The sequence below is a fragment of the Neovison vison genome, chromosome 6 (assembly GCF_020171115.1).
Source record: "Neovison vison isolate M4711 chromosome 6, ASM_NN_V1, whole genome shotgun sequence".
In the NCBI taxonomy this organism is placed as follows: Eukaryota; Metazoa; Chordata; class Mammalia; order Carnivora; family Mustelidae; genus Neogale; species Neogale vison.
This window is the reverse complement of record NC_058096.1, coordinates 58,919,645-58,944,231: the sequence shown is the minus strand read 5'-3', so window position 1 is coordinate 58,944,231 and position 24,587 is coordinate 58,919,645. Positions and strand designations below refer to the sequence as shown.

Below are 24,587 nucleotides of genomic sequence, written 5' to 3'. Positions count from 1 at the left end.
CTCAATGTCAATGTGCTAGGAGTGAAAGGTGTTGATAGAGTGTGAGCATTTCATCTGTCTATTGTAGTTAAGGACCTGGCAGGCCCCACTGGCATGCTACCCCCCGCCCCCCCGCCCCGGGGACTGAGTATTGGGTCAAACAAGACCTCAGGACAAATCAACTTGGACCCGGGTTGGCCTGAAAGAAAAAAAAATTTTTTTAAGATTTTATTTATTTGGCAAACAGAGATCACAAGTAGGCAGAGAGGCAGGCAGAGAGAGGGAGCAGAGAACCCAATGCGGGGCTCAATCCCAGGACCCTGAGATCATGACCTGAGCCGAAGGCAGAGGCTTAACCCACTGAGCCACCCAGGCGCCCCTGAAACTTTTATAACTGACAAAGAGCTGGGCAATCAGATTTCCTAGACTGTAAAGCACTTGGCAGGTAAGGTCTCATTGGCGTTGTGTAGGTATCTGGGTACTTTTCATGAGAAAATCACCCCAAAATATGTTCTTTTGGTTCGTTCAGCAAATATTTTTTGAGTGCTTAATTGTGCCAAGTACTGCACTGGAGAGGAATCAAATAGAGCTCTTTTCCCTGGAACGGTTTGCTCAGTTGACTCAGGCGTATTAGAGAAAGCAATTCTGGTACATGCAAAGATAATCTCGGTCCCTGTGCAAAACTGGTTAGAAGCTCGGCAGGGAATGACTCCTTAAATAATACAGGTATTGAGAGAATTCTCCTGCCGGCTGGGGCCTGGACTAGTGGAAATGCAATCACTTGGTAGACATGTGGGCAGTCTGCCTGGGAGAAGACTTCGTGGTCAGCAGCTGAAGGCGTAGAGAGAGAACTCGGAGACACACAGGGTTGTAAGAGAACCTGCTTTTAGAAGAGCACTGGGTTTAGCAAAAAGGCACGGAAAGGATGGACTAATGCAGATCTTGGTGCTGCATGGAATCTTCAGTTGAAGAAGCTCTGAAGACAACAGAAGTGTCTCTGTAGACTTGGGGGTTGGGGAAGAGTTTAGAGTGGGAAATTTTCAGCGGAATTTCGGGAGTCACTGAGTTGTGTCTTGGGTGGAAGCAGTGAGGTCAATTCCAACTTGCCACTAAAGGAACAGAGGCCCAAACAGAAGGCACGTCACTTTCTCTGTGGCTGGAATTGCTTGAAGGAAGAGGTTGGTTTGTTATATAAAACTAGAAATAATTCTAAAAGATGTACATGTACAGTTACCTTCTTTCCTCTTCTTCCTTCTTCCCTTTCTTCCTCTCTTTCCTTCTTTTTTCTTTCCTCCCTTCCTTCCTTCCTCCCTCCTTCCCTCCTTCCTTTCCTTCTCCTTCTCCTTCTCTTCTTTTCTCTTTCCTTCCAGGTAATTTGTACCCAAAGATTTCCTTCCATCGTGACAAAACAGATGAGGGTGCTTTAAGCAAATGATCGAGCTCATAGTTCTGGAGAGGATACAGTGGCAAAGAATGGAGTTAGGTTAGAAGTGTCCCGCAATCTACCAAAAGTCTTTAGAAAAAAAAAAAAAAAGTTTGATCCCTGAGGGAAATAGACTCAGCTCTACATTTACTGAGGTCTACTAGGGTTAGAATTAATTTTCTCGACAGCTTTTTAAAAGGGCCTATGTATCTGAGTACAAAAATGCATGGGACATGGCAACTAGGTCTAGCGGCAAAGTTAAACTTGCAAACAATAAATGCCAGCAAGGTGTCATGCTAAAAATATGCACAAGGTACTGAGGTACAGTGATAGCTAGAAGAAGGGGGTAGGGATTGGGGAACAGGTTTCTAAACGAGATGACTTTAAGCCTCAAAAGATGAGTGGGTGTTTATCAGGTGAAAGGGGTAAGTTGTTACCAGGTGGATGGGGTGAAGCGGGAGGGGTTGGGAACGTCAGGAACATGGCAGGCAAAGGCAGCTTCATTAGGCAGGTGAAAATGTTCCAGTATCAACAGAGCCTAGGATCAAAGAGAAGAGACATACAGGAAGAAAACTAAGGCGTGGCTGTCATGGAGGCTCTAGACCATAAAGGAGTCTGCTTTCAAGGGCCCATGGTTAAATTTTCAGGAGTTGGGAAACCCAGTTGTCACTTAGCCATTATAAGCAATTAAATTATTTAAACTTAATTACAAATGTTAAATACTCAAAATAGATTACTTCCTAATTTATTTTGCTACGTTTTACTATTACATGTACTTTTGAGATTATTATTATGTTTGCTGTCTCTTTAAGGAGTATTTACTGTATAATGGTGTGTTCCTAGCCATTTCTGCCCAGCTTGGTTGAGTTCAGTGACATCACCATGATAGCTTCAAACCAGTCATTAAAGAAATATTTATGCCATGGATGTTGGCAAATTTATAAATCAGGGTGCTTTTATTTATTTTTTCTGGAAAGCTGGCTGTTCAATATTTACTGGCTTTGCCTGCCACTGGACTTATGCAAAAGAATTCTGAGTTGTTTTATTAGGGAAAGAGAATCATCCTATTGATGTGTGTGAAGGAAAAGGAGATGATTGGAGTGCCTCCATATTTGACTGGTATAACGGGTTAATGGTGCCATTTATTGTAAGGGGACTCATATGGGAGGTACATATGGGGAAAGGTAACAGAGTTTGTACTTCCTACATCTGGGAGGCCCATGATCCATCCCAGTTCATTAGATAGCTCGTTTAATGGGTCTGGAGCTCAAGAGGAAAGTCTGGAATGGAGGAATGGACTTGAATCACCTGCATGCAAGGAGCTGTTAAAGCTAGGAATGTGGCGGGGCACCTGGGTGGCTCAGTTGGTTAAGCCCCTGATATCGGCTGAGGTCATGATCTCAGTCAGGGTTGCGAGATCAGGCTCTGCACTCAGCAGGGTGTCTGCTTGAGATCCTCTCTCTCCCTCTGCCCCTCAAAAAACTAGCAGCATCAGTGTGGTTGTTTAGGGTAAGTAGTGAGAGAAGAAGGCCAAGGTTAGAATTCCCCAGAACGTTAATGTTAATGCAGTGGGTAAGGAGGAGAGGTGAGCAAAGAGCTATCAGGGCATGGTCAGAGTGCCTGCGGGGCGAGCGTGTCAAAACAAAGCTCTTGACCTCAGGGAGATTGGTACATACATGGGAATAGTAAAGCACTTAGATTCTTTTTTTTTTTCTTTTCTTTTTTAAAAATATTTTATTAATTTTTTGAGAGAGAGAACAGCATGAGAGAGAGAGAGCATGAGCTGGGGAGGGGATGAGGGAGAAGCAGACTCCCCTCTGTGCAGGGAGCCCGATGCGGGACTCGATCCCAGGACCCTGGGATCATGACCTAAGCGGAAAGTACACACTTAACCAACTGAGCCACCCAGGTGCCCTGTAAAGCACTTAAGTTCTATCAAAAAGAGAACAGAATGCTGTTCTTGAGAGCGCAGAGGATCCGATGACAAACCAGTTAGAAACAGAGGGGTGGGAACAAGTTGGGAAAGGCTTTCACTGGGCAACTGACACTTGACCTTTTTATTTCTTTTTTCAGTAGAAGAGAGTTTTTCTGTCAGCAAAACCCTGAAAGCCCAAGAAAAGGGAGAGTCCAAATGTTTGGAAGGATAGTTTCCTCAAAAGACACAATTGGTTAAAAAAGAAGAATTGCTTGCATTTTACTAGGTATATTCTCTAAATGTACAAAAGCATCCATTTTTTTAAAAAAATCAAAAGAACCATGCATTCCATGTGATTACGTCTCTAAATTAAAAATGACTAGATGTGTATTTAAACGGATCTTTAAAAGGTGTATCTAAATTCCATCCATCTACTTCTTTCCTTCAGAAAATAAGAGTTTCTTAGTTGTTTGGGTTTTATTTTATCAGTTTCAAATTTAATGAAAATTAGGTGTTTTCCCTTTCGGCACTGACCCATTCTGTGGCTGGTCGTATTCCCCTTGCGAGCTCCTTGCTTTGTAAAGCTCAGCCTTGCCCCAGGCTCTTTCCCTCCTCTTCTCCACACAGAACTTTCTATTGGCTGCTCAGAGAACAGCATACTGTTTAGATTTGTGTCTGGAGATGCCTCTAAGCTCAGCAGATGCAGCAAAAGCAAATTTATTCTGTGGCCTCACTTAGGTTTCCTTACCATTGGTGTCTGCCTTCTCTCTCTCCATTGCACGTGCTGAGGTTGTTCAGAAGGCTCATGTCGCTGTTAAAATAATGCAGGGGTTCCAGAGGATAAGGCACTCAGGGGCTGCTGCTTGTTCAAGCGTTTTCCGTGTCACTGGATACATGGCATGGAGTGGTTTTAGGAAAAAAAAAAAAGAAAAGAAAAAAGAGGGCTTTAGGAGAAAACACTGGGGAAAAATTCCCACTAGAGTAATTAACAATGCACTAGAAACATCTCATTGATACAAATACAAAATCATTTGGAATTTGGAATTTGTGATGTTACCCTCTGCAAAGCTATATGAGATTTCAAAATGGCTTTTCCAGGGACATCTGGGTGGCTCAGATAGCTGGGTGTCTGCCTTCAGCTTGGGTCATGATCTCCAGGTCCTGGGATCGAGTCCTGCATCGGGCTCGTAGCTCCGTGAGAAGTCTGCTTCTCCCTCTCCCTCTGCTTGTGCTCTTTTTCTCCAATGAATAAAATATTTTTAAAATAAACATAAGTAAAACAGCTTTTCCTATTTTCAGATAGTGAAGGTTTCTCCTCTTCCCCTTTGCTAACCTTCGAACGTTTGAAATGATGCCACACAACTAACCTTCTTCCAGTTTAGCATCTTGAAGAGAAGGTGCTTTGAAAGCCCTGCCGGCTTCCTTGCTGCTTTTTCTTCCTAAACCCCGCAAATTATGTCCACCAGTTTCTCACCAGACTGTGCTCAGTGCATTGTAAGTGAAAAGATAGTGACTCCTGTGTGTGTCATTGTTCTAAAGGTACTGTACTTACTGAATCCTTATGCTTTATTACCTAGCTTTATGTCATTTTACAGCTGACAAAACTTCAAAGAGGTTAAGTAAATTGCTCAATTACAGGGTTTGTAAATGGTGAGCTAGGAGTTTAAACCCACACCGCATTGTCTGTCCCTAACCTGAATGCACATTGCCTCTACAGGTATGCTACAAATCTCTAATCGCCATTTATTACATTTTATTACGAGTTTAGCTCCAGAGAAGTCCCACGGGCAGGGCCACTTTCTCTTGGTCTTTTGAATCCTTGTGACTAGCAGTGTCTGGGCGGAGCAGGCCCTGGAATGCCCACCCTACTATCCGCTATCAACCCCCGCTGTCTCTAGGCACCAGGACACATGCACGACTTGTGTATTTGAGTGCTCCTGTTCAGTATAAAAGGGAACTCATAGATTGCAGTCCTGTAAGGCATTAACCTTTTTAGTATCTGAGTCAGGGACCACCTGTAGGTTCGATAACTTGTTAGGACTCACAGAACTCAGCACCTACTTCTCCTCAGAGCTACGACTTCTTAGTGAAAGGGTACACAGTAAAATATGCAAGGAAAAAGACGTAGGAAGCGATGTCTGGAGAAATGAGGCAGAAGCTTCAAGAATTCTGTCCCAGTGATCATGCCACATGAGGTGAAATTCCCCCAGTAAGGTTGTGACGATACAGGTGAAATGTGGTCCACCAGGCCAGTCCCGAGTAGTGGGAGCTGGCCACTTAGGCAGCCTCTGCCTGCCACTTACAACTGCAGACTCCCAGAGGGAAAGGTGTTCAGCACAAACACTACTGTTCATGCAGTATAGACAGTTTAGGCAGAGTGAGCCACTTTTATCCGTTCTGGGAATGGTGGAAACCTGCAAAAGCCAAGTTCCCAGATGCAACCATGGGCTCACCTACAAGCTGGTCATTCTGAGGCTAAGCAGTCGGGCCTGCTGTTAGCTTTCTTTGGCACGGGAACTTTATCCCAACGATTTTCTCTGTGTCATGTTGTCGATTTGTTTTGCCTTGACACCAACTCAGTAATATCAAGGCTCACTACTGCACAAGCTCATTTTAGTTCTTAAAAACACCTATGTAATAATTGCATTTTGTATTTTCTTACTATCTCTACACTTCAAAGCCCTCTGACAAGGATAGTAGTCACTTGGCTATTTGTACTTAAGGCACATATTAACAGAAAAGGAATGTTTCTGCAAGCAGGCAATAATATATAAAGATTAATTACCTCTTTAGAATATACTACATCATTAAGATCACATCCCCCCATTTAAATGACATACAAGCCAACATTTAAAAGCGATATATTTCCTTTATATTACTGTAAAGTTTTGAGCCTTTAAAAAAGGTTAACTTTAAGTTCAAATATAATATGCAGAATATAATATATAAAGTGGTATCCTTACTTTTTGAACTTTATTATGCTTCAGGATTTTTTCATTTCAGATTTATTTTAATAAAGACTGTCCTATATTTTGTGAAATGCATTTTAAAATCAGAAGCAACTTTACAAATCTCTGTATATGACCAACACCAAAAAGAGACAAAAAATTCCAGCTTTATTAACAATTCTAAGTAGACAAGAATACAACAAATTAAGAGCTGTCCCGATTTAACATAAGCATTTAGCAGGTAAACATCTCTTGAACAAAAAAGTAGGAAATATTTTAAAGAAAAAAAAACCATGCAACATGGATAGATCTAGAGGGTATTAAATTAAGTGAAATAAAACAGAGAAAGACAAAATATGGTATGATTTCACTTATATGTGGAACCTACAAAGCAAAACAAACAAAGCAGAAACAGACCCACATACACAGAGAACTGGTGGTTGTCAGAGGGAGGGGGTGGGTGGGTGAACAAAAATAAGTGAAGAGGAGTGGGAGCTACAGGCTTCCAGCTACAGAATGAGTAACCACTGGGATGAAAGGTACCGCACAGGGAACAGAGTCAACAGTATTGTAATAGCGCCGTATTGTACAGACAATAGCTACATTTGTGGTGAGAGCAGAGTAACATATGTCGAATCACTATGTGATTCGACATAACACTGGTGTGTCAACAATACTTCAATTTAAAAAATCAAGGATTGAAGGAAGGAGAAAATTTTCCAAACAGCAGCTTGTACTTTCTTCACGATCTGTACCATTTGTATCCTACATCATTGAATAAATACTCATGTGATATTTACAAAGTAGAGACAAGAGGAAAAAACCCAAATATTGGGATCTTTCATTTGTTATACCTCTTCCAAGCTTCTGGATCCGTTAGTTTACATACCAACTAAAAATGTGATTCTAGTTAACTACAGTTGAAAGCTTATCAATTAAATCATCAATAGTGTAAACAAGGAGTTGAATATCTGCTTTTTCCTTCATTCGGTGATCACTATGCTTTCGGAGGATGACATCTACATCTGTACTGACCACTCGGTCAGCAACCTGTATGGATGTATGCCAAGGTATGATGTCATCTTTCATGCCATGGAGCAGTCGTACCGGGCAGTTCACAGGGATAGGGCTATGTAACAAGCAGTGGTGTTCGGCTTCCTTAATGAAACTGTACTGAAGGTGATAAACTCCGTCTTCACTGTACCTTGATGGCATGGCCCACACGCCTTTCGTCTCTATTTCCTTTTTGACCTATTGGGAAAAAAGAGGAAAATAAATGTATGCAACTCTAACACATGCAGTAGTCTTAAAACAGTCTAAGGAAAGCAGACCCAGAGGAAAAGGAAAAAAAAGAGGTAAAAATGTAATAATGATAATTATCAATAATTAAATACTGTGCAAGGTACTCTGACGGCACTTTACACACAGTACCTCATGAGATCCTGATAAAAGTTATTATTGCATTTTTACAAAAGAGGGTATTGGGAGTCTACAGAGATTAAATTTCATGTTTAAAACTGAAAGGTAACAACTGTCATGGCTAGGATTCACACTTAGATTTCACTTTATCAGGTAACATCTTAAATCAGGTGCTGCTTCATCCCAAATGAAAGGGAAAATGAAGGGGAGAAAAAAATAATTTCTTGGAATAAGTTCAGGCATCATTCATAATATATAAAACTAATTCTTAGGAATAACAACTGTTCAGATTTCAAAAGTACAAAACTGAGTGTCTATATGTGAAGTTAGTAAAATGGGGAGGGGATAAGGGAAGAAAAGAATCAAGCCTAAAACTAAAAATGAAAAATTCGATAGTAGTTACTCTGGCATAATCAAACATAGAATTTCAGGCGGGGAGTGTCTGGGTGGTTCAGCTGGTTGGGCATCTGCCTTTGGCTCAGGTCATCTCAGGATCTTGGGGTCAAGCCCCATGAGCCCCAACAGGGGACTCACAGCTCAGTGGGGAGTCTGCTTTTCTCTCTCCCTGTCTCTCCCCCTGCTTGTGTGCTCTCTCTCTCTTACACTGTCAAATGAATAAATAAATCTTAAAAAAAAAAAAAAAAAAAAAGAATTTCAGGCTAAATGTTACCAAAAAAAAAAAAAAAAAAAAAAGAGGCACTTTTGCCTTCCAGAGTCCTAGAGAATGAGATAAAAAAATGTGTTGTGTTGTTTTGGAAGACAATGAAGTCTTCCAAATACTTCCTGAAAACTGAACAAGGAAATCATTTCCACGCTTACTCTCTTAAAATGAAACACTGGGTATCTTTTGATTCTTGAAGCATTTTTTTTACTTATTAGATTATAATTTGCCTTACTTTTTAGATTATAGTTTGTCTTACTTTTTGGATTATAATTTGTCTTTACAATTTTTCTTTTTCTTTTTTTTAAGATTTGATTTATTTATTTGAGATAGAGATGGAGCAGGAGCAGAGGGAGGGGCAGAGGGAGAAGGGCGAAACAGGCTTCCCAATGAGCAGGGAGCCACAAGCAGGGCTCAATCCCAGGACCCTGGGATCATGACCTCGCTGAAGGCAGACACTTAACAGACTAAGCCACCCAGGCACCCCTTAAACAATTTTTCCAATTAAAGTAATGTACACACATTATAGAAAACATGGGGAATACAGAAATTATAAAAAAGAGTAATCGCACATAATCCCACCTCTTAGATACAACACCCATGAATATTCTGGCTCATTTCCTTCCAATATTTTTCTCCATGTATTTGGTTTTATACATGTAATATGTAAAACGGATATCTATCACACATTCATACAGAGTTTTCTACATTGCTTTACTTCTACATAATATCTGGGTTTTAAAAAATTCTATGAAGTTTTCAAAGGTTGCACAGTAGTCCATTATACTGGATCTAAGCTAATTAAATATGCCCACACTACTGGGTACTTCTTTTTTTTATTTCATATTTTTTAATTTTTTCCTTTATTTTTTTAATTTTAAAAATATTAAAAAAATACAAACCCTCGTGTTGAGGGCTGACTTCAATAGACTGTAGCGAGGGAGCTGCTCTGCTATGTATGAAACCCCGAACTGCTGGGTACTTTTATGAACATCTTGAGCACAAAGATTTATCTGTATATAGTAACTTATTTGGAGAGATTATATTTAACTAATATATCAAGATATAAATATTTTTATGGCTCTTGCAACCAGATCATATTAAGGGCATTTCTGACTAGAAAAATTGGTGGACATCTTATCAAAAATAAGGAAAAATAAAAGGAAAGAAAAACCAAATATAATATATTGAAAATTTTTGTATTTAAATTTTCAGTGACGATATGGTTTTTCCATATTTAAAATACATTAATTTACTGCAAATATGAAAGGAAAACAAGAATTTAAACAGTAAAATACGTACGCTATAATCTGTTATGTATTTAGGCATTTTAATGTATTCTTTAAAATTCCAAAATGATTTAGTGATGTGAAAAAGCTGTGTATCTGAAAGCTATACTCTTAACCATGTCTTCAAATGATTTGAAATTAATAAAATTTAAAAAACTGTGAGACACATGAGTCTATATTAATAATCAAGGTATTTTTAAAAAAAGATTTTATTTATTTATTTGCAGGCAGAGAGGCAGGCAGAGAGAGAGAGGTGGAAGCAGGCTCCCTGCTGAGCAGAGAGTGCGATGCGGGCCTCGATCCCAGGACCCTGGGATCACGACTTGAGCCAAAGGCAGAGGCTTTAACCCACTGAGCCTCCCAGGAGCCCCATCAAGGCATCTTCTTCATGAAAACATGGGAACTGAATATTTAAGGCAAAAACTGATATTCAGGGGCACCTGGGTGGCTCTGTGGGTTAAAGCCTTTGGCTCGGGTCTTGATCCCAGGGTCCTGGGATCGAGCCTCACATCGGGCTCTCTGCTCAGTGGGGAGCCTGCCTTCTCTTCTCTCTCTGCCTACTTGTGATCTCTGTCAAATAAATAAATAAAATATTTTTTAAAAAATTGATATTCAGTAATCCTCAAGGTACTCAGGATAATTCCTAAATTTCTAATTTCAGTAATTAGAACTCAGTTTCACTGGTTATTAGATGAAGTGGGAACCATGGTAATTACTAAGACATAATTAAGAACAGCAGCATTTTAAGTATCCCTGCCCCCATCAAGCTGTTATCTGCCACTGAATTGAATGAATACTGTCCAAAGAACAAACTTCACTTTACAGAATGTTATATGTACTGAACCCTCAAACACAAAAAGTTCAGAATAGCAAAAAACATCATTAACCGAAGAAAACGTACAATATAGATTAAGTTCTAGAGCTAGAAGAAACCACATCAAGGCGATGTGGTTGCGAAGCTTATATTTGAAACAGCTGTGCTGTTGTCTGATGGCCTCAAGAGTTCAAAGAAGGAGACACTGTTAGAGTCTGTTCCTACCCAATAAGCAATGTTGAGAGTTAACACTGCCTGGGCTAAAGATGATAGTAACAATCACCACTTTTGCTGCCTTGCCATTGTTAGAGGTAACTGCTTCTGTGAAGAAGAGATAGCGGTCTTAGTGCCCCTGCTCTTCCCTTACACATGCTTTTAAATTAACATGCTCCTATTAACAACCATTTGCTGGTCTGATTCAGGATTAGCAAAGACATGCCCTGATTTGCAGGCCACAGATCTTCTCAGTCACTTAGGTGGTATTTACCATATACTCCCCGAGTGATGTGGATACATACACATAAAAAGAAATATACAAAGATCCTGTCATTTACTGTAACAACAACAACAAAATTATTTAATCACCTCCTCCTCAATCTGCTATGTTCTTGAAATAATTTCCTAGCAGGAGAACCACTATTTAACTGAGTTAAAGGACGGGGTAAAGGGTTCAAAGTTTATATGCAGAAAGATGCAATGGTAGAATTTAGCAGAATGAGGACACTGAGCAACTATGCATGCATGAGAAACAACTAAGATAGCAAAAATAATAATAATAATTTTCCCCCCAGAAATATAAGCACAAGGTAGACCTGCTCTGTAATCTTAGCCCTCAGAGGAAATGACATAAAACCACATTTGCAGACAATGCCATTTTTTCCAGAAGCTGAGAAGAATGTGGACTGAGAAATAAGCTCAGAACTGTATAATCTATGGCACTGGTATGCACCAGTGCAGAACGAGGCAAACGTCAATAAACTCTACTATTCAACACTACATGTGCTTCTTCCCTCCTCCATGTGCTCATCTGCTCTCTAGCGCAGTGGTTCTCCAACTTCAGGGGACTAAAGCAGACCACTGGCCACAAGGGGAAGCTTGGGAATGTGCATCTATAGCAAGCTGTCAGGTGAAACTGAGGCTGCTGGCCTTGGGACAACATTATCTGAACCAACACACAACTGGTTTTCTTTTTTTTTCTGTGCCTCAATCCTACCAGGATCATAGTCCACAGGGACATTTAGATCCTTAGGGAAAAGACAGGCAAAGAGAACTCAACTGATTACAAAAGAGTAACAAAATATACACAAATAAACAGCCTTGACCCACGATTTCTTTACCCCTGCAGACAAGTGAAGTGTTTAAACATATGTCCAATAATGAAGCATAACAAGTACATTACCTTCATTCATTTCAGAAACCTCATTTCAACCATGATTTGCTGAAAGGCATGCTAATAATGAAAAGCAATTTTTTTTAAAAGTGAGAATTAGTCGTAGAAAAGAATGCCAACTAAGTGTCCAAGCCAGGAATGGCAAATCTCATCTTCTGTGTGCTAATTCTGATCGACTGATAGTGTGTACTTGCAGAGCTCTGCTGGGAAAGGTTCTGAGGCTGCTTTCACACTTAAAAAAATAGTTTCAGGAACTGATGACCCAAGTCTAACAAGATCGTAAGTACTATTTCCCATATGCCACAAAGTAAGAATAAGAGGTACAAAAAGAGATCACAATGTATGATAAGTAAACGTGATTTATAAAGAAAATGTTGCTAAAAAAAGAATTTAAGTGTGATTTCATTAACATGATTCAAATATTCAGCAGGATGATTTGAAGAGGCTGTGAAAAAAAGGGAACCTTGAACAAGAGACCAATTAGTTAAAGAAGGTAGAGATTGTACACAAAAAGGCAGCTAAGGCAAAAAGATGAGCCAGCAAAGGAAGTCAAAGGACAGATGACACGTGAACAAATATTCAGAGAGGGAGCAGGAGAATGACAGGAGGTTGCTTGTGACTTACCTCAACAGGAAGCTGATTGAACTGTGTCACTAGGCCATCTACAGCTGTTGCTACACCAATAAGGGCAACGACTCTTTGTGGCCTTGCGATTGCAGCATGAAACATAAGCCATCCTCCAAGGCTAGATCCAACTAGTATCTAAAAATAAAAATTTATAGTTTTAAAGAGGGATTTTTCTTTTCTGTAAGTGGACTGAGTAACTTATGTATGTACTTTTGTCTTCTACATCCATTAGCTCCCAGACTTTTAATATTTGGCACAAAGCAGAATTAAAATTATGACTGCAATGAAAAGTAAAATGCTTACTTACATTTTATGAGAAAGTAAAAATGACAGAACAAATTTAAATCAAATACCAAAACTTATGGTTAAATATTTAAACTATTAAATTTTCATAGCTAAATAAACAGTTAAAAAATCATGAGGTGGGACGCCTGGGTGGCTCAGTTGGTTGGACGACTGCCTTCGGCTCAGGGCGTGATCCTGGAGTCCCGGGATCGAGTCCCACATCAGGCTCCCAGCTCCATGCGGAGTCTGCTTCTCCCTCTGACCTTCTCCTCACTCATGCTCTCTCTCACTGTCTCTCTCTCTCAAATAAATAAATAAAATCTTTAAAAAAAAAAAAAAAAAAATCATGAGGTTAGTCAATAATCATATTTAACAAAAACAGTCACCTGTGGTCCTTCAGCTAAGTCATCAATTATAGAAAGAACATCTTTTCTCCATCTTCCCACTGTGCATTCTTCTAAGTTGCCATCCGAATTTCCAACTCCTGAGTAATCAAACCTAGAAAAAGGGAAAACAAATCTACATCTAAATATCTATTTATATGTTTGTTTCTCTGATTTTTGAGGGGAAGACAGTAAATTTACCATTATTACAAAGCTTAAAATATATTAAAATGAAACACTGAGGTCAATCTGTATTTCAGCAGATCCTACCAGCATAACCTTCAAATATCACCTCCAGCCACTAACTCTCTCTCCCTCACCACCACCAGCTGCGGCTCCCTGTCACTATCTTCCTCCGACTGGACCAGTGTGACAGTCTCCGCTTAGGTCTCCTGCAGCCCTTTCCTACCCTCGTAGTCTCTTCCCCATGTAGTCGTCAGTGATCCTTTTAAAACAAAAATCATGTCTTGCACAAACCCTCTGATAGCTTTCCGTAATTTTTAAATAAAATATAAAGTCCATACCATAAACTAGCCTCTGACTACCTCTCTGATTGTTTCATCCTGTTCCCTCCCTCCCAACTGTTAACTTCACTCGGCTTCCTGAAGTTGATGGAATACACCACCCACGTTTGTGCCTCAGGAGTTTTACATCAGCTTCTCTCTCTACACTTCCAGAGAGCCAGTTTGCTTGCTCCCTCACCTCCTTCAGGCCTCCTGCTCCAATGTTACATCCCCAGCGATGCCTTCTGTGACCAACTCAATCCAAAACTGTGCTTCTTTCATCATTCTCGAATTCCATCCCCTGCTTTATTTTCTTCATGGCATATTCTGCTACTTGACATAAAAAAAAATCTATGTGTTTGTGGTCTGTCTCCAACACTAGAATGGAAGCACCATATGGGCCCAGACTATTTTGCTCCCCACACTGCTTTCTTGGTGCCTAGATCAGAACCTTGCAAATGGTATATGCTTAGTATTTACTAAATTAATGAAAGGAAGGAGGCAAATCAAATTTATGAACACCAACTCATCCCATTAGTTTGCGTCTCCTTCCAACTTTCGAGGTCTTCAGGCTCGAAGTCTGTGTGATCTGTGCATTTTACCTCACCTTCAAGGCACAATTCAACAGATCATGAAGTATCATACCACACCTGCAGGTTGCCTTTAACCCCAGTCCCTGGGGGAAACCTTCCTTCCTCACCCAAACTCTCACTCAATGTTTAAGTCAAGGCACTTTCCTCTGAAGCACTTTCTTTGACACACATGCCCTGCTTACTACCATCAGTCATTTCCTTTGTATGTACTCCCTCAACACTTTTCATACTATGTTGTAATCAAGTTTCAAATGTTGTCTGACTACGCTGTCAGTTCTTCAAGAGCAGACTGTTTTATTCCTTTTTTTTTTTTTTTAAAGATTTTATTTATTTATTTATTTGACAGAGGGAGATCACAAGTAGGCAGAGAGGCAGGCAGAGAGAGAGAGGGGGAAACAGGCTCCCTGAGAGCCTGATGCAGGACTCGATCCCAGGACCCCGGGATCATGACCTGAGCCGAAGGCAGGGGCTTAACCCACTGAGCCACCCAGGGGTCCCCAGACTGTTTTATTCTAATCTGTTTTTTCCCCAGGGTACAGAACACTGCTTCCTCCTGTATCATTCTCTCTCACTCTCTCTCCTTTCTTCTCATTCATCTCTTTCTCTGCAATTTGCTAAGACCAATATTATGCTGCAAACCTGGCCTATCACAGTAGCCTCCTGTCTCTATGACTAGTCTCTTTCCGAATGGATCCACTTTATACCTGTCAGGTTTCTTCTGCGACATGATATTGACATGGCATAAACTTCAGTGGTTCCCTGTGACATACAACATAAACATTTAGCACGTTAGCTTGTTTTTATAGACCACTAGCTTCTGGTCATGTCGGACTGACCTTTTATCATTTCATCAGAGGCCACTACTGCCTTGGCCAAACTAAACAACTTGCTGTTACTCAACTGGCTCCTGCTCTTTGTCCCGTTTCATGCCTCCTACTATTCCCTTCACCTGGAATACCTTCTCCTTTCACTTGCACAGCTCATATGCTTTTAGAGCTTAGTCCAAATGAATCTTTTTTTGCTGGAAAAACTTCCCAGAAAAGCTGAAGAAAAAATCTCTACCTAATGAAACTTCTACAGAATTCACTTTTAGCAGTCACAATCAATTTCTTATAACCTACTCTAAAAGACAGTTTGTGTGTGTAGTGTGCCTCATCATTGCTGCGAGACTGTCAGATCCTCGTAGGGAACACCCTTCTTGGTTTGTCTCTGCATTCAGAGGCAAGGCATGTAATAAACCTCATACACTTGAGTATCACAACACATACTAAATAAATAAAAGTGGAAGATAAAAGTGAAAAGAATCACTTTATTCAAATTTGAAGCATTTTGTTTACTCTTCAAATCTGGTGAAAACTAATCCTAGTATTTTCAGTGTACGTGTAAGAATATATATGTGATAAATACAACATTTTCTTAGGGATTTATAAGTCATGGAGAAAGACGAAATAAACATTTTCTTTAGGTATAGAGTGAAATGATTTGGGACCCATGGGAATTGTGTAACAAGGGCACTGCTAAAGTCTCAATCACAGTTACTACTTCTCACAATCCAGGGGACATGGCAGTGACCCAGGAGAAGAGGAAAGACACTGGCCAATCCTCCTTTTCCCTCCCCTGCTGGGCAATAAGGCATCTCTACTTGCTGCATCTTTTACAGCTGCCTTCCAAATATGCATTGCTGCTTTGGGCTCGGGTCATGATCCCAAGGTCCTAGGATAGAGCCCTGTGTTAGGCTCCTTACTCAGCAGGGAGCCTGCTTCTCCCTCTCCCTCTGCCTGCTACTCTGCCTGCTTATGCTCTCTCTGCCAAATAAACAAATAAAATTAAAACAAACAAAAAACTAACCTAATATGCATTGCAGATGCAGAATATATGTAGAGTCCCTCCAAAGACGTTAAGGCAAACATTCAGTGATACTAAAAGGTATGGGTAAAAAATGCAGTTCAGGGACGCCTGGGTGGCTCAGTTGGTTGGACGACTGCCTTCGGCTCGGGTCGTGATCCTGGGGTCCCGGGATCGAGTCCCACATCGGGCTCCCAGCTCCATGGGGAGTCTGCTTCTCCCTCTGACCTTCTCCTCGCCCATGCTCTTTCTCACTGTCTCTCTCTCAAATAAATAAATAAAATCTTTAAAAAAAAAAAAAATGCAGTTCACTCTTGCTGAACCCTAATAAAGGGACGAAGATAATTTAAACATATTCAGCTGTTTAGGGCTTTAAGACACAGCAACACACCACTGTACAATAGACACAACTATTTTTTTGTTCAAGAACGAAGATCTTAAATAAGAGCTTTAAAAAAAGGCGGGGGGGGGGCGCCTGGGTGGCTCAGTGGGTTAAGCCGCTGCCTTCGGCTCACGTCATGATCTTAGGGTCCTGGGATCGAGTCCCACATCGGGCTCTCTGCTCAGCAGGGAGCCTGCTTCCTCCTCTCTCTCTCTCTGCCTGCCTCTCTGCCTACTTGTGATCTCTCTCTGTCAAATAAATAAATAAAATCTTTAAAAAAAAAAAAAAAAGGCGGGGGTGGTGGTGCGCCTGGGTGGCTCAGTGGGTTAAAGCCTCTGCCTTCAGCTCAGGTCATGATCCCAGGGTTCTGGGATTGAGCCCCGCATTGGGCTCTCTGCTCAGCGGCGAGCCTGCTTTCTCCTCTCGCCTTCTCTGCTTACTTGTGATCTCTGTCTGTCAAATACATAAATAAGATCTTTAAAAAAAAAGAACCAAGATCTTACAGCCAAAAACACAACAAAATAAACTAAGAAACTAGAATACACATAAAAGATAAAATCTCCAATAACAAGCTAACATGCAATCAACAGTTAATAGTGATTAGATTGCAATGAAGTTTGATAAAAGCTAATAAAAAGGAATTTGGTTAAATTAAAACTTTGTGGTGGGACGCCTGGGTGGCTCAGTTGGTTAAGCCACTGCCTTCGGCTCAGGTCATGATCCCAAGGTCCTGGAATCGAGTCCCACATCAGGCTCTCTGCCCAGCAAGGAGCCTGCTTCTCTCTCCGGCTCTGCCTGCCACTCTACCTGCTTGTGCTCTCAATCTCTCTGACAAATAAATAAATAAAATCTTGGAAAAAAAATATTTTTAAAAATTAAAACTTTGTGGTAAAGGGCTATAATTTTATAAGATTTATAAAGATATATTTAGTTGATTTTTTAATACAGTACTACTTAATGGTCTGTGCACATTATAATTCAATCATGTTTATTTACTTTAAAAATGTATTTCAAATGTATCCAAAATGCAGAAAACCCAGAGATATCATGTCTTATAGGGAGACAGGGACTGATTACAGAGCTCATAGTCTCAATTTAAATTCAACAGCCAGTAAAATGACAATTTCTTTTTTTAAAATTTTTACTTTATTTTTTGTAGAGATTTATTTTATTTATTGGACGGACAGAGATCACAAGTAGGCAGAGAGGCAGGCAGAGAGAGAGGGAAGCAGGCTCCCCGCTGAGCACAGAGCCCAATGTGGGGCTCGATCTCGGGACTCTGAGGCCATAACCTGAGCCGAAGGCAGAGGCTTAACTCACTGAGCCACCGAGATGCCCCCAAATGACAATTTCTTGATTCAGATTCTTTTGGGGACAAAAAAGAATGATGGCAATTTTTCTGATATTATCATGTTTTGACCCAGGTAGTACTCCTTCCTGTATAGCTCTTCCTTCTTACCCATGTCTAAAATATCCTTCAGTGTGCCTTTATAAAGTATTTTTTACCCACTTCAATCCTCAGTTTTCTTTCACTTTGTACAATTAAGTACACTATTCTTTTGACACAATCACATTCTGATGAGTATTTCTGCTTTGTTTCTCTTAAGTATTTTATCTTGTGTTTCCCCCACCTAATCGTTAAGAACAACAGCCATGTTTTAGAAATCATTGTGTGTTTTACAGCTCCCAGCAATAGTGTTAGAAAAGACAGATACTTGGAAAAGACAGTCCAGACTTCAGAATAATAGTTAAGTCAGAACAGATTTTTGGAAGTTCTGAGCATGAAAATAAAAACCACTCAGTTAATATGATAAAAGAAGTAACACTAAATCCGTATAATTGACATAATCTCAGCTAATATACTGAATAAAATCTAAAAGTTTTTTAGTTTTAAAAATTTATTTATTATCTTATTTCTGAAAGATGTATTTTCTAGACCCACTGGCCGAATTTTAGTTAAACTACTAACAATTTAGATGAATACATTTTTAGGCTGTTAGTGATAAAAAGGATTCAGTAATTATCTTCAGTTCAACCTGCCCCTTTTTTATGATGAAGAAAACAGTTCCAGGGATACTGAGCTGACTCATCTTGTCACAGTTATTGCTGGAACTGATTCTAATACCTGTACTTATTGAACCCAGGCTGTGTTCTTTCTACTAAACAATACTATTTTTTCTGGCAAATCAGGCCCTATATAAATGATCGTTAAGGTAAACAAACCCAGTAACAACAATGCAAACACATTCTTTTACTAAAATAATTATCAGTATGAAATATTAGGAACTGTGAAATCAAATTTTTGTTAAACAACATATATCCTCTCTATTAATCCTTCTACATAATCAGACTACAGGAGTGAGAAAACTCATCGGAAATGTGAACTATACAATACTAATTTTATCTTTTTTTTTTTTTTAAAGATTTTATTTTATTTTATTTATTTGAGAGAGAGAGACAGTGAGAGAGAGCATGAGCGAGGAGAAGGTCAGAGGGAGAAGCAGACTCCCCATGGAGCTGGGAGCCCGATGTGGGACTCGATCCCGGGACTCCAGGATCACGCCCTGAGCCGGAGGCAGTCGTTTAACCAACTGCGCCACCCAGGCGTCCCTACAATACTAATTTTAGAATACCTTCATTTATTTACTTTTTTTATAGGGGCATGGAACACCAATGAAAATACTAAGCCAGAGAAATAAATTTTGGAATTACAGACCACACTTAAAACCAACGGAACGAATGGGCTCAATATGAAGAGGACAGGAAATGAGAACTTAAAATATCCCAGGTGAGAGACATGAAAAATATACAATATTCTTAAATTCATACATTTTTTAAATACATAATTTAAAAGTAGAGTTACAAAGAATGGCCAAATAAAAGCCTTTATGTCCCCAATGGAAAACCACAATATAATTATGACATTACAAGAAAGGCAACTACTATTACTGGTTTGTTGTCATGTTAGATTATTATATCCAGAGTTTAGTTACTACTAGTTTCCTTTCCTGCCAGCGTTGTCAGTGTGGCACAAAAACCATTTTAAAAAAGGTCTTTTAAAGGTTTCATTTATGATAACCCTAAATCACCAGGTTAAAGTTTATAGACCATTAAAATAAGTTAATTCATAAAAGCACTGGCATTTGCTTTAATTGGTTAAAGCAAAAATAATTCTCTGTTGCCATGCTAAATGGTAGTAGTATTTTCTCTGAAATACGTTGTTCCTACCTTATATAGGCGTGACCTAGAGATTTGCAAAACTCTTCAATCGCCAATGCTTTTGTACCGTTCATATTAGAAACATAGCCAGGGATGAAGATAACTCCTGGACTTTTGCCTTTTAGCTTCTTATAAGCCAGGTTTGGAAGGTCTGGTCGACTAAGGAAAGAGACTGATGTCTTTTGTCTGCAAGCTAAACAAAGTACACAAAACATAAACTACAGTTCACAAATACCATTCTGGAAAACCATATACAATTGGCCCATGAGCAACATGAGGGTTGGGGTGCTAACTCCCCATGAGTCGAAAATTCACGTGTACTTCTGACTCCCCAAAAACATAACTACTAATAGCCTACTATTGATTGGAGGCCTTACTGATAACATAAACAGTTAATTAACACATATTTTGTATGTCGTATATATTACGTATCATATTCTTACAACAAAGTAGGCTAGGGAAAAGAAAATGTTCAGAAAATCATATAGAAAATATATTTACAGTAGTGCACTGTATTTATTGAAAAAAAAAATCAATGTATAAGTGGACCTTTGCAGTCAAACCCCTTTTGTTCAAGGGGAAACTATATTTTCAATCTTATCTTTGTCAAATTGATGTCAAAACTACTTCCACTTAAGAGGAAAAACAAAGACTTGAGGTACTAAAATCACAAGCCTATGCATGGTTATTTTCAGAACTCGTATCAAAATCAGTGCCTTTGAGCAAGGTCCAATCCTGATTCTTTCAAAATACGAAATGAGGAGGATATTTCAAGGCAATAAAAGATAAAGACTTGTAAAAAATGTTTTCCTGTTGCTGCTGTATAATCTCTCCTAAATAGTATCAACGTTCAGATTTATCTACACTAGTTTTAGCCTTTTCTTGTATGATTTTCTTTTGAATTTTGTCTATGTTTGAGGAGTTTCACATCCTCTACTGCTTGGTATAGAGAGGAAGAAACAACTCTGGTCTGCCCTTGAGAAATTGTTCCAAAGGTGGGGGTGCTGGTATGCTACTTTTACCACTGGCTCCCTTGCCACCCACAAAATCATGGGCCATGGTTAACAGCCAAGCATGACTCTCTATTACCTGAGGTGGCTTCAATGAGCAGTTTCTTTACAAGTAACCTTGAATAATTTGTAATAGTACCATTTTTGGAAAAAGATTTCTTATAGGGTTCTGCAATCACTGCATGTTTTATTTGTTGGTCTGGCTTTTTGTGAATGCTACACAGATCTTCATGCAATTTAAGTACAACAGTACAACTGGCAAACTTTACAAAGTTACTCATTGTTTCATCGTTTTTGAAGATTTTTCCCACCATAAAATCTGTACTTGCTCTTAAAAAAAAAAGTAAAAAGATATTTAAAGAACATTAAGTCATTTACAATCCTCCTTCCAAAGAAATTAGGTTAATGGGGCACTGGGTTAAGCATCCAACTCTTTGATTTCGGCCCAGGTCATGACCTTGGGTGTGAGATGGAGCTCAGCATCTGGCTCTGTGATGAGCCTAGAGTCTGCTTGGGATTCTCTCCCTCCCTCCCCGCCCTCACATATGTGCACACACGCACACACACACACAGACACACACTCACATTCGTGGTTTCTCTTTCAGTAAATAAATAAATCTAAAAAAAAATAGGTTTGTGTATTTCCTTACAGTCTTTTTCTGGACCAACAAAATCTCCTGCATTAAATGAAGTCTTCCTCTCCTTTACTGTGGCCAATGAAAATATCTTGGCCCCCACCATGTGAGTTAATAAAAGCTCCCTTCATTTTGGATTTGAGACTGATTTTTTTAAGTAGGCTCTGTGCCCCAAGTGGGGCTTAAACACACAAACCTGAGATTAAGAGTTCTACACTCTATCAACTGAGCCATTCAGGCAGCCCAAGAAGTTGAATTTTAAAAACTGAATTAAAGCCCTAACACTATCCCTATTACATACTAGTGTGTTTCAAAGTTTCCGAGTATAGTGAAATATGCCAAATTTAAAACTTTTAGTGAAAACCAGGGCTAACAGGGGCCAGTTATGTTAGCTGGTAGACTGTATTTGCAAAAATGTCAACTTCCCATTTCCTTCTGGCGCTCAAAAATATCCCTTTACCTTCTTGATATTACTGCCCCAAACAGGAATTTCTTCCAGAGACAATTACAATTTACTTCATTTTGGTGAGTTGTAAGTGGACAGGTTCATAATATGACACCCATAAATGATCTTATTATACTACAAGGATTAGCTCAAAGCCTGAAGCTAAGTCCTTAATGGAGAGTATTACAATCTAGTTAATGAACTGACATACTGTACACTTCGCTGGAGGAATTTATATACAAGCCTTTAGGTTGTATCCAATTAAATGTAAGTTACACTGATTATACACACTTAAAAATTTTAACTAAAACTAAGGGTGTCAGCAATGACGTCTCTATTGCAAGCACAGCGCACCCGGCAGCTTCTATGGCAAAGGTGTAAACAACACAACCGGAGAATAAAAAGACAAAATTCAGAAAGACAGACTACATATACTGAGGGTAGGGTGGTACGGTGAACAATCAAATACAAGATAAAGAAAATACTCAGATGCTCTCATTTTTGGTCCAAATTCTAGTTTCCTTTTTTGAGTAATGATTACGGTTTTCACTGAGCTGGGAATATCGAAAAGGCAAAATCAGAAATTAGGCTGGATGACCGAATCTACACTTTTGCAACAACAAAAAAGTTCATATCGTAAATTCCCTCTAGTGAAGCAAAGGCAGGTCTAAGCATCCTAACAGAGTCAAGATTTGTAAACCCCTTAGACCTGAAAAGAAAAGACAGAAAAAGCAACTAATAAACGCACATCTTAATATTTCCCGGTGCTGGCGCTTAACGCGGGGAGACAGGCAGGGTAGCATCCTGAAACTGCAAAGCGGAAACGGCAGCAAGGGCCGGGGCTGGGCAGGATACCCAGGGCCAAGAAGAGGTCCTCCTACTACCTCCACTAGAATTGCTGAAAGTGCCTAAAACAAGGATACTAAGAATGGGGAATTAACATTTTTAAATAGGGCGCCAAAAACGCACTAGACAGGAACGGACTAAACCTGATGTTCGAAAGAACGCGTACTTTTCCCGCCTTTCGGCCACTAACCTGGGAGCCACCGTGGCGTCCCCTCGAGCTTCCTTTTGAATAATGCGGTGAAGCCACGGTGGAAGCCGAAGACGGCCGCTTTGCTCCACCTCCGACAAGGTACCCAGGCGCCCAGAGACGCCATGCCGGCTCCGGCCATCTTCCCAGAGGGCCCTGAGCACCGAGCTGACCTACAGAGTCGCTCAGCGCACAATAACCAGGCTGCGCATGCGCCACCGGCCGGAAGCCCGGAGTTGCTAAAGAGCGCCCCGGGAGAGTTTCAACAGAGAGCGCACATGCGCAGAGCGTCGTCCCGCTGGCCCTCCCCTCACTATTGGACAGCTGATTCTCTCCGGCTGTTTTTGCCATTGATGGCCCGGAATGTTTTGATTGACCTCAGTAGGTGACTTTTTTAATGAGCAGATAGATATTCTGTGGCTGAGGGTGCGGAGAGAATCCGTATCCAACGTTCCTAGATAGGAAACCGTCTGATCATCCCGAGGACACTGGGGAGCGGAAGCATAAAATGCTAGCTAGGCTGCTTGCATTATAAATCGCTCTCCCGCCATGATAGTTTTAAGCCATACCTAAACTGAAATGCTTCCAAGATCTGACCTTAATCCTGCTTGCAGAAATACCTAGAGCGGACTTGTCCACCGCTCCTTCGATTTTGCTTAAGCTCTTTGGATGCCTGGTAGTTTTTATTTTTGTTTTTAATTATTCCGTTCCCTGCCTCGTGTTATGTGCAAAAATAAATCCCAGTAGATAAACGATCTCAACGGAAAAATAAAATTGAGAGGATTTAAGTACAGAGAATATTTTATAGTTTGGGGATAGAAGGGACTCTCTTAAGCAAGATATGAAACTAAATTCACTTAAAAATGTATATGAATTTCAACTTTTTGAATGGCAAAAGTCATCTTGAGTCAAATGGGAGTCTAGAAAAACTGATTTTACAGAACAGGTAACAGAACGTTAATACTTCTATTCAGACTGCTCCTAGAAAAAAACGGGAAAAAAATCTATAATCTCAATAGAGTTAGTCGATGTCTGTGAATAGGCAGTTCATACGTGAAGATATTCAACTTCACTAATTGAAAAAATAACGTTACTTTTCTCACACATCAGATTTGCAAAAATTAAAAAGAGCAACTATTGGCAAGGACGCTGGGAAACTGGCACTCGCGTAGGGTTGGTAGGGGGGTCAGCTGCTACACTCTCTGTCAGGTAATCTCGCCACATCTTTTAGGATTTATAAAATATGCATCATTTTCAGTGCCCTTGACCCAGTGGCCCCACTTTGCGACTCTCCTGTAGAAAACAACACTAGTTCATAAGGCGGTATGTTATCTGCTAAATAAAAGATTTTATTTATTTATTCGACAGAGAGAGATCACAAGTAGGCAGAGAGGCAGGCAGAGAGAGAGAGGAGGAAGTAGGCTCCCTGCCAAGCAGAGAGCCCAATGTGGGACTCGATCCCAGGACCCTGAGATCATGACCTGAGCCGAAGGCAGCGGCTTAACCCACTGAGCCACCCAGGCGCCCCTTATCTGCTAAATTTTTATCTGCACCAGTTTTAGAAGGAAGCAGAAGAAAAAAATGGAGTAGTCAATAATAGAAAAATGGTTGAATAGTCATTCAATGGGCATAGGGGTTTCTGAATTTTAGCTCTGGGACCCTTCCAATTAATCCTGGGGGTGACGAGCGTCATTACGTAAGATCTTCTTTTTTTCTACTTCAGGTTACTGTGGTTGGTGTAATACTTAAGTAAAGCCACTTTATATGTTGGTCATAAATTTTGGAGCAA

General features: G+C 40.0%; 1 protein-coding gene across 2 annotated transcripts; it reads right to left on the bottom strand.

Moving 5' to 3' along the window:
* Positions 1-1,761: 1,761 nt before the first annotated feature.
* ABHD10 (abhydrolase domain containing 10, depalmitoylase) lies at positions 1,762-22,993 on the bottom strand. 2 transcript variants are annotated; one of them, XR_006384970.1, is made up of 7 exons: positions 22,802-22,993; positions 19,685-19,868; positions 13,137-13,248; positions 12,463-12,600; positions 7,470-7,516; positions 4,066-4,203; positions 1,762-1,940 (listed from the first exon to the last, which is right to left on the bottom strand). XR_006384970.1 is itself a non-coding variant. In XM_044251379.1 (5 exons), exons 1-5 carry the CDS (start codon positions 22,938-22,940, stop codon positions 7,172-7,174), a joined length of 918 nt encoding a protein of 305 aa, XP_044107314.1. In that variant the 5' UTR covers positions 22,941-22,993; the 3' UTR covers positions 6,913-7,171. The 2 variants fall into 2 exon arrangements, 1 of the variants encoding a protein (XP_044107314.1); XM_044251379.1 differs by lacking the exons at positions 1,762-1,940; positions 4,066-4,203 and having other exon boundaries at positions 6,913-7,516.
* Between the last annotated feature and the right edge of the window lie 1,594 nt (positions 22,994-24,587).

Excerpts from the sequence above, each read along its gene's own strand:
- ABHD10 (XM_044251379.1), bottom strand. The coding sequence starts at position 22,940 with ATGGCCGGAGCCGGCATGGCGTCTCTGGGCGCCTGGGTACCTTGTCGG. Across the intron at positions 19,869-22,801 it reads GACGCCACGGTGGCTCCCAG|CTTGCAGACAAAAGACATCA; the intron begins GTTAGTGGCCGA and ends TACTTTGTTTAG. Across the intron at positions 7,517-12,462 it reads TCAATCAGCTTCCTGTTGAG|GTCAAAAAGGAAATAGAGAC; the intron begins GTAAGTCACAAG and ends TTTTCCCAATAG.